At 40.8% G+C, this 15585-nt stretch overlaps 1 protein-coding gene across 5 annotated transcripts in view; it reads right to left on the bottom strand.

The window, feature by feature from the left end:
• Positions 1-15585, bottom strand: part of LOC132539862 (transcriptional activator GLI3-like) — a 165139-nt gene that overhangs the window by 135395 nt on the left and 14159 nt on the right. For all 5 annotated transcript variants that reach the window (XM_060195882.1, XM_060195884.1, XM_060195881.1 and 2 more), the window contains one exon: positions 13326-13490. In XM_060195882.1, the coding sequence (XP_060051865.1) occupies positions 13326-13449 (124 nt within the window). In that variant the 5' untranslated portion in view covers positions 13450-13490. The remainder of the gene's footprint in view (positions 1-13325; positions 13491-15585) is intronic.

Below are 15585 nucleotides of genomic sequence, written 5' to 3'. Positions count from 1 at the left end.
ACAGGTGTCGCAGAATGGGCCCGTAAGTGGAAATGTCGCCTATCCATTCTGAAATGAAACCTTATCAGGGGCTACAAAGATGGCTGGGGACAGCCTATCTGTAAATTACTTTTCGCCCTGTGTTAACTCAACCTTAGTCCTGTCATATGGAATTCTTTCCATCCACTAGTAATAATCTAATGACTAACTAGACACAGCGCCCAAAAAGGCTTTTCAGAGGGACGGAGCTGTCCCTTAAACACGGGTACAAATGCAAACACACTCAGGCAGGCAGGCAAGCAAAGGGATGGGTGTTCTTTAAATGATATAAAGTAAAGTTGATTATGGGAAATAAAAGAAGCCAGTCTCCACCCATTGCATTCCTGGTGATTTTTCAATTGCAAACTCCAAGGCCCCGTTATTTCATTAATGCAAGCTCCCAAGTCGTGAGGCTTTTCTCTCACATCTTTCAGTCTCCTTTTAGCAAATTATCCCATGACGGAGGATTTATTCAGTCAAAGACCTCAGACTTTGAGAGGCAACAAAAGAATCAAGAGACTTTCTGGTCCACCTGCCTGGCGAATGATGAGGCAGGGAAAAGTCTCCCCCAGAGAAACCAATCAAACCATTGTATGGCACAGTCAGACCTTTTCAACTGTCAAGCCAGAGAGCAGGGGAAGAGATGAAAGAACCCGGGATGAAGCTACCATTTACGGAACCATGTGGGAATGGTCTTCTAAGATTTAATAATTGGGATGGAACTCAACTTTCTACAACTAAAGGGGAAATAAAAAAAAAAAAAGGAAGAAGAAGAAGAAAGAAAGAAAGATACCAAGAAGAGGAAAGAGTCGGGGGGAGGGGGTCGCGGTGGCAAGAAAAAGAAAAAAAAATCAGCAGCTAAAGTCATAGTAAGAATAACTTTTATATTAAAAAAATGTCCCCTCCCTGAGATGAAGTATTTTTATATAAAAATGTCCCCCTATGTGAGACAAAGTGCTATCTCTTAAAGTGAAAGGAAAAACCAAAAGATAGTGAGAAAGACAGGCTTGACAAAGACTTTGGTTTTCTTCCTTTAAGTTACAGTTGCATTAAATGTTCTGATTTCAACCCTCTCACAATTAATTCATAGTATAAGAAAAACCTCTTAAATATGGGTGTTTTGTAGTTTTAAATATGCAATGACACTTTTAATTGACCTAAATGAAAATATGGCATTGACTGGACAGTTAAAAAAAAAAGGCTCAGACTGGCAGATACTAGGCTATATGTTTCTGAACATTTTCAAGAACATAATTAGTCTTACTACAAACTCAATAAGAAATTTTTAAATAGAAACAAAAAACAGTAAGATTTGCTGATGGGAACCTAAAATATACCACGGATTTGTTAAAAAGAAAAAGAAAGAAAGAAAGAAAGAAAGAAAGAAACAAACAAACAAACATAATTTCAAATACCTACTACATTTCAAATACTTTCGGTTATTATTGGTAGTTCATATGGTATGCATGACAAAGCTGAGTTTAAAAAAACAGGTAGCTGTCAGAATTTGGTGAGATACTGAAACTTCTGGTTATATGACTACAAAGGTTTGTCCAAACTCAGAATCAATGATCAAAAAAGAGTGAATTAGAACCAAGGAGATAGAGCAGTGTTCAAGTATAGGCCTCACATATAGGCCTCACATATCTGTGGGCCCAGAAGTCAAAGTCCAATCTCAGGCACTAGCAGATGCTAAAGTTGAGCAGGGCTCTGGTCTCTCTCTCTCTCTTTCTCTTCTCCCTGAAAATAATTTCTTAAGAGAATGACTCAAACTGTGTGTACATTTTAAAAATAAAAAAAGCAGCAGAGGATGGATGGTGGTTCACTTGGTCCACACGCTGCTATGCACCAGGACATGGATTCAAGCCCCGAGTCCCTGATTGCAGGGGTTGAACTTCACAAGGGTTAGGGCGTGCTGTAGGCTCCTCTCTTCTCTGTATCTCTCTGTGTGTCTTTCACCTTGATATATAAAAAAGGGAAAATAACAGAAAACAAAAAATGGCCACCAGGAAGAGTGGTAGCCTATAGCCACTGAAAACCAGTAAACCAACAACCCTGGTGGCAAATAATAATAATAACAGCATTTGTGTTTGAAAAAATTTCCATGCAAACAAAATAATGGAAAGGTTCTGCCTTCTCCATTATCCTGTATCCTTCTCTGTCTAGGAGTCTTGAAGTACCCTTCCTCTGCCCAGCATCTTGTAGCATTCAGCTATATAATCAGATACCCCTGCCTCTCCAGAGAAAAATTATTCTGCTACAAGCACCATTTTGACCCCATGCTTCTCCTCTTCAATTACTATTGCTGATTCTTACTAGTTTGTTTCCAGAAATTTGGAAACCCCACGTCCTTTGACCATAAGTAATCAAAAGCGACCCAAACACTTTCTTTAAAAAAAAATTAGGGGGCCGGGCAGTAGTGCAGTGGGTTTAAGCACACATGGCGCAAAGCACAAGGACCACAGTTAGAGCCCCCGGTTCCCCACGTGCAGGGGAGGGGGTTTCAGTGAAGCAGGTCTGCAGGTGTCTTTCTCTCCCCCTCTCTTGTCTTCCCCTCATCTCTCCATTTCTCTCTGTCTTATCCGACAACAACAGCAATAACAATAACAACGATAAACAAGTGCAACAAAAAGAAAAATAGACTCCAGGAGCAGTGAATTTGTAGTACAGGCACTGTGCCCCAGCGATAACCCTGGAGGCAAAAAAAAAAGAAGAATTTATTGTCTTTGTTGGATAGAGAGATAGCCAGAAATTGAGACAAAGGGGGAGATACAGAGAGAGAGGGAGAGGGGGAAGGAGAGGGAGATGGAGAGAGAGAGGGAGAGAGAGAGGAAGAGAGGGGGAGAGGAAGAGGGAGAGGGAGAGGAAGGGGGGAGAGAGAGAGAGAGAGAAAGACACCTGTAGCTCTCCTCCACCGCTCATGAAGCTTTCCCCCTGCAGGTGGGGACTAGAGGGCTCGAACCCAGGTCCTTGCCCACTGTAGCATGTGCGCTCAACCAGAAGCACCACCACCCAGCCCCCCAACCCAAACACTTTCCACAAGAAAAATGCAATATATTGAGACTTAAACTATGAGTAGGGATTGACATTTATTACTGATTAATTTCAACATACAAAATTTATGATTTTTTTTAACCACAGCAACTGCTCAGCTTTGGTTTATGGTGGCACCAGGGATTAAACTTGAGACCTCGGAAGACTAAACATGAAAGTCTGCTGCCTCAACTTCTGTGCTATCTTTTCTATTCCCCCACACATTCTACCTTTTTCAAAAATAGTTTTGCCTCCAGGGCTATCACTGGGCTCAGTGCCTGCACTACAAATCCACTGCTCCTGAAGGCTATTTTTTTCCTTTTGTTGCCCTTGTTATCATTATTATTATTGTTGTTATAGCTGTAATTGTTGTTGGATAGGACAGAAAGAAATCGAGAGAGGAGGGGAACACAAGAGAGGGGCAGAGACAGACACTTGCAGACCTGCTTCACCACCCGTGAAGGGACTCCCCTGCAGGTGGGGAGCCGGGAGCTCAAACCGGGATCCTTACTCCGGTCCTTATGCTTCGGACCATGGGTGCTTAACCCGCTGCGCTACCACCTGGCCCCCACAAATTCCACTTTTTGCAGAATCAAAATCCAATGACTCCACACAAGAAAAAAAGAGTCTTGGCCACAGAGCAGAGTAACACAGAATTCCTAATTTGTATATTTATGAATGAGATGCATTGGATTCCTTAAACCAAAACTGGTACTTATTTCAAGACCAGTGATCTGAGGTGCTGTTTCTGAATGTCAGCTCCTCTATCAGCAAGTATCCGGGGAAGACATTTTTAAGGATGTCCTATTAGGCAATACTCTAACTCTTTCAATCATTTTAAAGTTAACCATGCATAATTCATCAGCAAGCAACACTGTGGTGTAAGAAGGAAGATGAAGGGGTGCTGGGTGGTGGCTCACCCAGTTTAGCACCATAGTACTATGCACGAGGATAAGCACAAGTACCAGGGTTCGAGCCTCTGCTCCCCACCTGCAAAGGGGAATGCTTCACGAGAGGTGAAGCAGGTCTGCAGGTGTCTATCTTTCTCTCCTCCTCCTCCTCTCTCAATTTCTCTCTGTCCTATCAAAAAGGAGGGGGAAAAATTATTGGATAGAGACAGAGAGAAATCAAGAGGGAAGGGAGGTGATATAAAGGGAGAGAGACAGAGAGAGACCTACAGTCCTACTTCACCACTCTCAAAGCTTTACCCTTGCAGGTGGGGACCAGGGGCACGAACCCAGGTTCTTGTACACTGCAAAATGTGCATTCAACCAGGTGCACCACCACCCGGCCCCTTTCAATTTCTCTTTTTTAAAATCTCCGAATCCAGAGGTGGTGGATTTGTAGTGCCAACACTGAGCCCCAATGACTGGAGGCAAAAATAAATAAATAAATAAATAAATAAATAAATAAATAAGAAGGGAGATGAAATAGGTCAATAAATTAACCCTGCCAAATTATATCCAGAAGAGACTATCACTGCTACTAATAACAGCTTATAAGTTTGGGTACTTACTCTGCTAGTTTCAGATAAGTGAAGTAACTCATTTGAGATTCCATAGCAATTAAAGTATTATAACCAGGGCTCAAATTCTGGCAGCAACACTACTGCTGTGTTACCCATGCCCACATGCCCACATGCCCACATGCCCACATGCCCCTTGCCCTTACTGAGTCAAGTACAGTTCTGACAGTCCAGTGTCCTGCTTAGGTTTATTCCGTATTGACTACAGCCACCTGGCACAAAGCACTGAATGAAGAGTTAGGGTGGGGGAAAGGGATGAGACATGCTATTCCCACAAAGTTTAAAGGAATGTGAAAATCACGTGTTACGAAGTGGCAGGGGAAGATGAATAGATAAAGTGTAGAAACGTTTATAGCACTATAGTTATTTTGTATAGTATTGTAATGGTGGACAGTTGACATGACAGAGCTGTCAAAAGCTACAGAATATATACTATAAGGTTGCCCCCTAATGAGAACAACATAGTTAAGGGAACAGTAATGTACCTATATTAGTGCCAGACCGAGGCAAGATGTTAATAATAGGAAGAATTATGTGTAGGTTATAGAGAAAGTCAATGTGTATCAATTTTTGTAATATATGTTCAATTTGTTAAATTTAACTATCTCTTTCATATTTTATTTATTTTCCCTTTTGTTGCCCTTGTATGTTTTTTTACTGTTGTTGTATTTATTGTTGTTGTTATTGATGCTGTCGTTGGTAGATAGGACAGAGAGAATTAGAGAGAGGAGGGGAAGACAGAGAGGGGGAGAAAAAGATAGACACCTGCAGACCTGCTTCACCGCCTGTGAAGCGGCTCCCCTGCAGGTGAGGAGCCGGGGGCTCCAACCGGGATCCTTACTCTGGTCTTTGCACTTCATGCCACATGCGCTAACCCCACTGCACTACTGCCCTACTCCCAAATTTAATTATCTTTATTAATTTATTGGATAGAGACAGAGAGAAATCGAGAGGGAAGGGAGGTGATATAAAGGAAGAGAGACAGAGACACCTACAGTCCTACTTCACCACTCTCAAAGCTTTACCCCTGCAGGAAGGGACCAGGGGGGCTCGAACCCAGGTCCTTGTGCACTATAACATGTGCGATCAACCAGATGCATCACCACCTGACCCCTTTCAATTTTTCTTTTTTAAATCTAAACCTGTTCCTAAAATACTTGTTATTTAAAAATAAAAACAAATAAACTAGAAAAAGATCAAGTACTGCTCTGTAGTTCCTTGAAAGAGAAAAAAAAAAAGATTTTATGGTCAAAGGAAGAAACTGTGGACCCATTTCCTTGTGAGAAGAAAGTAAACCTGCACTGATATTTTTAAAAATACTCATGTTGTGGACAAAGAACATGCACAAAGACAAAGAGTTCTTCAATTTCACTAAAGTACAGGTTATGGGTAGATTGTATAATAGTAACCGATCAGACTGCAAAGTCAGGTTAAGTGGGGATTCTGGAAGACATCTTTTAAAGTATTAAGCAAAAGTCTCTGAACTTTTATTATTCGATCAGCTGGGGACCTCAGAAAGTTAGAGAGGAGTGTGGCATAAATAGAAAAAAAAAGTGTAAGAAGATTATTTTGACAGGAGCAAGTTCCATGAATGAGGAAAACCAGAAACCAAAGACAAGGTGGTTAGATAGAAGGTTACTACCTTAATGGTCAAGGCAAAAGTAGGGAGCTTGTAAATAGTGTGGTGCTAAAGGAATGTGTGGACAAATCATGATAGAGAAAAACCTAACAAGACCTCAAAACTACTGGGACACAGGAAGCTTGAGAGAACAAGGGGTCAAAGGTGGCAGCAAGGTTTCAAGCCTGGGTGACCACAGGAAAAGCGATATTTTGGCTAAGTAGCCCAAATATGAATACAGAGGTTGTCAGAATTAGAAGACATTTGAATTGGGAACTCTAGAAAATACAATTTATGAAAATCTGATACAAGTAAGATTACTCATCATGAGTTATTTAGTCTTAAATGTGTGAATGCTTTTTAACAAGGAATACAAATTAACATTATTGCAGTACACAATGCCTGAAAAATAAGCATGATGAAATTGCAAGGAGGGCTGGGAAGATAGCATAATGGTTATGCAAAGAGACTTTCATGTCTGAGGCTCCATAGTCCCAGGTTCAGTCCCCTGCACCACCATAAGCCAAAGCTGATCAGTACTCTGGCAAAAATAAAAATAATAAGCCATACAAAACACAAAACAGAACAAAAAACCTTGCTGGGGCTAGGGGTAGATAGCATAATGGTTATTTATGCAAAGACTCTCATGCCTGAGGTTCCAAAATCCCAGATTCAGTCCCCTCCTCCCCCCACAGCACCATAAGCCAGAGCTGAGCAGTGCCCTGGTTAAAAAAAAGAAGAAGAAAATTCCCCCCCACCCCCCCCACACATACACCATAAAGTAGAGCTGAGTAATGCTTTGTTTAAAACAAGAAAAAAAGAAAAAAAAAAAAACAGATGCAAAGAAACAAGTTACCCCAGGAAAGTATCAAGAAAAGCTAGTTTCTAATGTTAAATCATTAATATTAGTTTTCAAGATTTGAAAAAAATCAAAACAAGTTTTCTTAGAATTAATATTTTTAAAAGGTGTACAAATATTTATTTTATCACTGAAAATGTGCACACTTGATGACATTTGAGACTTGTGAAATAAACTGGTTTTTGAGATTCCTGCAGAGCTGAAAACTGTATTTGCCCAACACTTTTACTTTAATTTTAAAACTGGTGTGCATTTTCCCAGAAATGCAACCTTTTTATTTAGGATTCATATCATCTTGTATATCTTCATGTTTTGTCTTAGTAGCGATGACTGATGTCTGCCAATTTCTTCTCTCACAGGAGACACATAGAAGGCTACAGGAATTACCTCACTTAACTCTCACAGACACCCTGGGAAGTCAGTGGGTCTAATTATTATCTTGCTGAACAAATGGAGGAAAAGGAGACTTTGAGAACTGGGTCATCCTGAAAGTTTGTCTTTGATGTCAAAACTTAAGACTCAAGCTTTAAGATCCCAAAACCACCGGGTACTTTAATTCAGCACTCTTACAAAATGTGATGTTTACCTAATGATCCTTTTCCTTATCTGCATATATCTTACACACTGCTTGGTTATTTCTGAGCATAATTCAGCATATAGATAGAATCTGACAATCAGAAAAAGGTTCAGTAGGGGGTCAGGCGGTAGCGCAACGGGTTAAGTGCATGTGGTGTAAAGTGCAAAGATGGGTGTAAGGATTCCGGATCATGCCCATGGCTCCCCATCTGCAGGGGAGTCATTTCATAGGTGTCTGTCTTTCTCTCCCCCTCTCTGTCTTCCCCTCCTCTGTCCATTTCTCTATGTCCTATACAACAACGAACGACAACAACAACAATAATAACCACAACAAGGCTACAACAACAAGGGCAACAAAAGGGGCAATAATGGCCTCCAGGAGCAGTGGATTCATGGTGCAGGCACTGAGCCCCAGCAATAACCCTGGAGGCAAAAAAAAAAAAAAGGTCTAGTAGACAAGAACCCTGGCACAGAACAGCTGCTAAATTTCAAACTCTCAACAAAACTGAAGCATCTGACAGTTTGAAAAAAGAAGAAGAAAAAAATCTCACAGCTACAAAATATTCAAAACTTAAAGGAAAAAACTTTTCCTTCTATATTTACAAGCCAAAATTTTCCGTCCCAAGCCTTGAAGAGTTTTTTTTTTTTAAGTAGAAAACCAAACCCTTCTTTTTGAAAGAATCAAAGTGAACAGGAAACTTCCTCTCCATTATTAATCTATCAACTTTAGTTTCATATTGCATCACCATTAGGATAATAATTTCTGCTTTCTATCACTTTAAGGTATGCTCCCAATAACTATCAAATCCAATAAAAGAGCCTCATTTACCATTAGCCTTTCTGTTTTAAAAAAAAAAAAAGCAAGGAATAAAAATATCCTTGGATATTTGCTTTAAAAAACAAGGAGTAAGAAATATCAGCTTACTCCTTTGGGGGGAAAGAAAAAATTCACAGGTAAGGGCTGGGGAGATAGCATAATAGTTAGGCAAAAAGACTTTTACGCCTGAGATAACAAATGCCCTGGGTTCAATAGCCAGCACCACCATACTCCAGAACTAAGCAGTAGTCTGGTAGAAAAAAGAGAAAGAAAGAAAGAAAGAAAGAAAGAAAGAAAGAAAGAAAGAAAGAAAGAAAGGAAGGAAGGAAGGAAGGAAGGAAGGAAGGAAGGAAGGAAGGAAGGAAGGAAGGAAGGAAGGAAGGAAGGGGGAAAGGAAGGAAGAAGGGAAGGAAGAAAAGAAAGAAAGAGAGGAGGGAGGAAGGAGGGAAGAAAGGAAAAGTCAGAAGACTTCAAATTGAAAATTCTGTATTTCTGAATCACTGAAGTCAACTGTAACTGTAAAGCCTGAGCCTGGCTTAAGCACTGGAATATCTAGAGTTTTCAAACTGTACTGATTTATAAAAAATGGATGATGGGTTAGAGATCAATAAATCAATATCAGTAATGAATAAGATACAGAAGGTACTTGCTAACAGCGTTAGCATATGATCAGATTGGGAGATTTTAAAGTAAACAATGACATCTAATGTGAAAGACACTATGTTAGCTACCAAAAATGATCAGTTGGCTTGCAAGTTGTACTTGATATTCAAAAAACTAAGCGTTCGTTCTTTTGTCACTTGTGTTTAATAAATAACACAATATCTTAAAAATCAGATTAGAACACAAAACCACACACACTGTGGTCACAAGTTAAGAGTACTGAAAGCTTCATATGTTGACAGAGCCTCTAAAATATTCTGAAAATCAGATTGGCCTCTTCCCCCCCCACACACACATAAATTCAGAGCAATTTTTGCACTTGGTGTTTTTAAATTTCAGGCAAGTGCTTTCTTAAAATGCTGTTCAAGGTTTTTGGGACATACCTTTTGTTCATTTGTAAATGTGTGTGTTTGAACAAAACTCTATGTGAGTGTTATTCTAGGAGTAGCTACTCTGCTGAGAAAAGTAAGAAAACAGATCTGTAAGGGCATGCTATGGAATGTACGTGGTTTGGCTGGAAGGCTCCCAATCTGGAACAAATTGCAGCACATAATGGCTGGAAAAGTTAATTAAATCAACCTAACAAAGTGCCAATAACAAAACTTTGTTCTATTTTAATCATGAAATTATGGATGGGAGAGAAAAGTATATATCACCTCCCTTTGGTTCTTGATGTTGAGGTTATTATTATTATTTTTTTTATCTGTACTTTTGCAAATCCCCCAATGTCTAAACTTTGTGAAGAAACCCTAAGGAGTCCCCCTCCCCCACCCTGGAAACACAAAACAAATCAACACTATCTATTTATTATAAGGTCCTAATAAAGCAAATATCCATGAACTTCCAAAATGTCCATAGAGAAGAAATAAAATGTTTGTAGAGAAAAAAATAAAATAAATAAAATTTGAAAATAAATGTTTGTAAAGAAAAAAGTAAAGGAGATTGAGGGCCTGGCAGTAGCGCCCAGGATTAAGCGCACGTGGCGCAAAGCGCAAGGACCGGGAGCAAGGATCCGGTTCAAGCCCCCGGCTCCCCACCTGCAAGGGGGGTCGCTTCACAAGCGGTGAAGCAGGTCTGCAGGTGTCTTTCTCTCTCCCTCTCTCGATTTCTTTGTCCTATCCAACAACAACAGTAGCAACAACAATGGGAAAAAAGATGGCCTCCAGGTGCCTTGGATTTGTAGTGCAGGCACTGAGCCCCACCAATAAGCCTGGAGGCAAAAAAAAAAATAGAAAATAAAAGGAAAAGAAAAGAGAAGAAAGAAAGAGAGATAGAACCCACAAAGGCAGAAATGATAATGGCAACAGAAGCAACAGTTTTTGAAAGACTGTAGTCGAGAGTGAGGCGGTAGCACAGCAGGTTAAGCACACATGGTGCAAAGCGCAAGGACCTGCATAAGGATTCTGAGTTCGAGCCCCTGGCTCCCCACCTTCAAGGGAGTCACTTCACAGGCGGTGAAGCAGGTCTGCAGGTGTCTATCTTTCTCTGCCCTTCTCTGTCTTCCCCTCCTCTCTCCATTTCTCTCTGTCCTATCCAACAACAATGACATCAATAACAACAACAACTACAACAATAAAACAAGGGCAACAAAAGGGAATAAATAAATAATTTAAGAAAATATTAAATAGAAGAAAAAAAGACTGTAGTCTAGGAGTTCTCAAGCCCAATCAGGGCAAAGAGACCAAAACCTAGGCACTAGCTGTGTCACCACAGCTTCTGAGTGTGGAGGGCAGTATGGAGAAAAAAGAGGCTGATCCCCAGAGCATGATCCTGAAACTGAACAGGAGACTGACTCTGAACTAATGATAGTTAGCTGAGGCCGGCAGCACAGACTGTAGAAACAATGGTTATAGTTCTTAGCATTGCTGAGAAAAGTATGTTGATCACGAAGAAAAAGATTTGACTTTAGTTCATTTTACATTTTTCAATATTCAAATGAGTTTGTTGGCTTGAGGGACTGTTTCAGAGGATGGCAACTAGTGCTTCTAAATCATAATTTTTATTTTTACTTTATTCAGAAGGGTCTTTAATTTCAAAATAAAAAGTAACAGATCTGTACATGAAATAGGAACATGGCCCAGAAGCTAGCATAATACCAACCGGACTTCCCTGGGCAGATGACCCCATCAATGTGTCCTGGAGCCCCTGCTTCCCCAGAGCCCCTGTCCCCCTCTCAAAGAGAGAGAGAGGCTGGGAGTATGGCCTGCCAATACCCATGTTCAGCAGGGAAGCAATTACAGAAGCCAGACCTTCCATCTTCTGCATCCCATAATGATTTTGAGTCTATACTCCCAGAGGGATAAAGAATAGGAAAGCTATCAAGGGAAGGGATGGGATACAGAGTTCTGGGAGTGGGAATTGTGTGGAAATGTACCCCCTCTTATCCTATAGTCTTGTCAATATTTCCACTTTATAAATAAAAATTAAAGAAAAAAAACTAGATTTAAAAAAAAGAAATAGGAATGTGGCAAGAAATGGTCAGAGTTGGCAGGGATTTCTAAGACGCTGTTATTCAGGGATGTACCACGCACACTTGGTTGATGAGAATGTTTTCCCAAACATGAAGGACGTTGCAAGCCTTGGGACTGCACAGTGGCACACCTGGTGAGATGCATGTAGCACTAAGTGCAAGGACGGAGCCAGGTTCCTCAGAGTTGTCAGTGTAGGCTTTGCAATAACCAGAACAGGGAAGTGCAAGACTGTTTTGTTTTGTTTTTTTCCTTTTCTTTTCTAAATGCCAACCCTAGACGGTGGAATTTTCTAGGCTTCGGTTACCTTGCAAAGGAGATTTACTGTAAATCAACCCAAGAAAATCTTCCTCAGAATAAATAAAATACAAATCCACAGTGAGGAAAGAAGCAGGTTGACTCATGCAAATCAGTATGTCTAAGATACCCAGAGTCCAGGAACAGAGGAAAGTCCGGTGCTATGCAGGCAGCAGTGAAATCTACAAAAACCAGAGATACTAATGGCCTCCAAGAGTAGAATACCAGGGAAAGGAAGTACATTCCATTAACCAATTCCATCTGTTTTTACCACAAGGGGCTCTGGAGTTTATTTATTTATTTACTTATTTATTTAATCTTTATTTATTTATTGGCTAGAGACAGCCAGAAATTGAGAGGGAAGGGGGAGATAGGGAGAGAGACAGAGAGACACCTGCAACACTGCTCTTCACCACTAGCAAAGCTTTCCTTCTGCAGGTGGGGACTGGGGGCTCAAACCTGGGTCCTTGTACATTGCAACATATGCACTCAACCAGGTGTGCCACCACTCGGCACCCCTGGAGTTTATTTTTAGTGTTCCACATTTGAATTGCTTAACTTTTGCTTAAAATATTTAAAGATATAAGTAACAAAAACAGTTGCTTCGTTACCTCTGACGACAATGAACTTAAACATTTATATAGTAGTTACAAACTTCCATCTCAAATAATAGTGAAAGGCTGAAGTTAAACCCTTGACAAAACTTGTAAATCCCAAAGTCAGGTGCCTTATCCATTAGGCCATGCGGTCTCACCTTGTAAATCCCTTAGAGTGAACAACTAACAATTTGGGAAATCTTTTATGACTATTGACAAGACAACTTTTATGTCTTATTTCTTTCTTTATTTTTTTTAATATTTTTATTTCTATTATTGGATAGAGACAGAGAGGAACTGAGAAGGAAGGGGGCAGGTAGGGTAAGAGACAGAGAGCATCCCTGCAGGTAGGGACCAAGGGCTTGAACCTGGGTCCTTGCACACTACAGTATGCATGCTTAACCAGGTGCGCCGCTGCCTGGCCCAAGTTTTATGTCTTCTGTAATCGCTAGTAACTAATGATTCCAATGAGTGTGGACTATCCATGTGAAATGCAACGGATATTGAAATCCTCCTGCCAGACTCAACAAATCCATTTCCGAAACACCAAAACAGGAACAACCTAAAACAAATAACCTATCACATCAACATCTCAAATTCGAAAAATCTGGAAGGAAATACACAGTTCCAGTGTCAAAATAAGGATTACTAAAGCCTGCCCATTCGGGGTCCCTGCAGTCCCTAACCTCCCCCCCCCCCCCACTCATCCCCCACCCCCACACCCCACCCCTGTATGCTTTCTCTAGCTTTTCAAAGAGTGAACACTGGCCCAGGTGCAAATGCTCTATTCGCAAGGAATGCAGAGAACATAAACATGACTGGTTTTGGCTGCTGGTCATCTCCACGACTGCTCACCATTGGAGGTCGTGCTGGAGGCCACAGCTTTCTCGCTGACGTCCGTCCGAGTGGAGCATTTCACGATGGAATTCTCAACTTTCTTCTTCTCAGTGGTCGTGGAGCTATGGGACTGGGCCTCCATGGTATCTTCTCATTACTTCAGCTCTCTTCTACCAGGAAGACCTGAAGGAAACAACAGCACTATGAATTTCCAGGGAGGACAGAAAAATCCTACTCAAATTGCCACATCTATGTGCACCAGATGAAGAACCTAGAGCTGTGAAAATGTTCAAAGTCCCCACTGATATTCGAAAATAGTACAAAATAAATAAAAACCACGGTCTAGGAGGTGGCACAGTGGATAAAGCATTAGATTCTCAAGCATGTGGTCCTGAGTTCAATCCCCGGCAGCACAGGAGCCAGGATGGCATCTGGTTCTTTCTCTCTCTCTCTCCTCCTAGCTTCCTCATTAATAAATACAAATATTTATATCAAATATAGCAAATAAAATCTTTTCAAAGACAAAATACATAAAATAAAGGTCAAATTCTAAGTATTCGAAAAGGTCAAATTTTAAGTATTCAAAAGGAGAACAGAGGGAATAGTTCATAGTGTAGCACATTTTCCCAAATTTCTACTGGAAATTCCTTATTAGGCGGTCAAAATATCTCAGTTGTTCAGCTGTGTTGACAGTGCAAAAAGCAAGTGTCACATTATTCTTCTAAACTCTGTCTACAAATGTCTTTGGGCTGTGGCTTTATAGGAAGGCACACCAGGACAATTTTCCAAAAGCAGCGGAAGTTTAATTATTAATCAGATGCTTTAAAGAGACTGCCCAACGATTTCTCAAATCTAAATTCAATTCAATTCAAAGTTCTTAATGAGATGGTCATTCCTCTCAAGCAGTGGAGTGGTTTTCTTTCTCCTCACTAAAATAATAAAACTGCAATATTCCTCTTAATCTGAATTCATTCAGGCAAAGCCCTGCTCCTATATTTCTTCCCTTTTTTGCCTCCAGGGTTATGCTGGGGTTCAGCGCCTGCACTATGAATCCACTGCTCTTGACTGCCATTTTTTTTCTATTTTGTCGTTGCTGTTATTGCTATTGTTACCTTTATTGCTGTCATTGATGTTGGATAGGACTGAGAGAAATGGAGAGAGGAAGGGAAGACAGAGAGGGTGAGAGAAAGATAGACACCTGCAGACCTGCTTCACCACCTGTGAAGTGATCCCCTTGCAGGTGGGGAGCCGGGGGCTGGAACTGGGATCCTTGAGCTGCTCCTTGCGTTTTGTGCCATGTGTGCTTAATCCACTGCGCTACTGCCAGGCCCCCCTCATAACTATTTCTTAAAACACAAGAACACGGCAGTTCATTTGAGTTTAATTTTTTTTTTCAAACAAAGATAATAGAATATGGTCTCCATCCCACAGTGAAAGTCAAATGTTTGCCCACAGCAAAGCCTGAGAGCACTTCGGAAATATTAAGACTCTATAAAAGGCAAATTCAGTTCATATGTCTTGCAAGGGCTTCATTCATGTGATAATGGCCCTAACTCACTCTCACCCCTGTTCTCACTCCCTGGTTCAGGGTTTGTTTGTTTGTTTTACACCTACAAACAATACAAAAAAGAGATGCAACATGCCCTCTCCATGTTTTCTCCAATTTGTCAACATTGCAACGCTTACGACATTTCTTTGGTTGAGTCATCTACCTGTTTTCTATTTTTAACTTAGGCCTCTGAATCCAACCAAGACAATGATTAGGGAAATGAAATAAGCAACAGCTAAGAGGCTAGAAACTGAGACTTACTACCAGATGCAGACAGTCGGGTGGTGGCGCAGTGGGTTAAGCGCAGGTGGCGCAAAGCGCAAGAACCGGCATAAGGATCCCGGTTCGAGCCCTCAGCTCCCCACCTGCAGGGGAGTCGCTTCACAGGCGGTGAAGCAGGTCTGCAGGTGTCTCTCTTTCTCTCCCCCTCTGTCTTCCCCACCTCTCTCCATTTCTCTCTGTCCTATCCAATAACGACATCAATAACTACAACAACAAAAACAAGGGCAACAAAAGGGAATAAACAAATATTTTTTTAAAAAGAATACCAGATGCAATGTTTTAGTCATGCTTCACTCAGATTTGCACTGTTACAGCAAATTCTTTACTGTACAAGAAATTCCCATGGATCTGGAATTCAAGAAACTAGAAAGCTTAAGACCCCGAGGCCACATGGTCTAACACCAGCTCTTCCACTTCCTTTCACTTCCCTGATTATCAAATGTTCAC

The sequence above is a fragment of the Erinaceus europaeus genome, chromosome 8 (assembly GCF_950295315.1).
Source record: "Erinaceus europaeus chromosome 8, mEriEur2.1, whole genome shotgun sequence".
Lineage (NCBI taxonomy): Eukaryota > Metazoa > Chordata > Mammalia > Eulipotyphla > Erinaceidae > Erinaceus > Erinaceus europaeus.
Note: the sequence above shows the minus strand (reverse complement) of the source record. Positions and strands in the feature narration are given on the sequence as shown.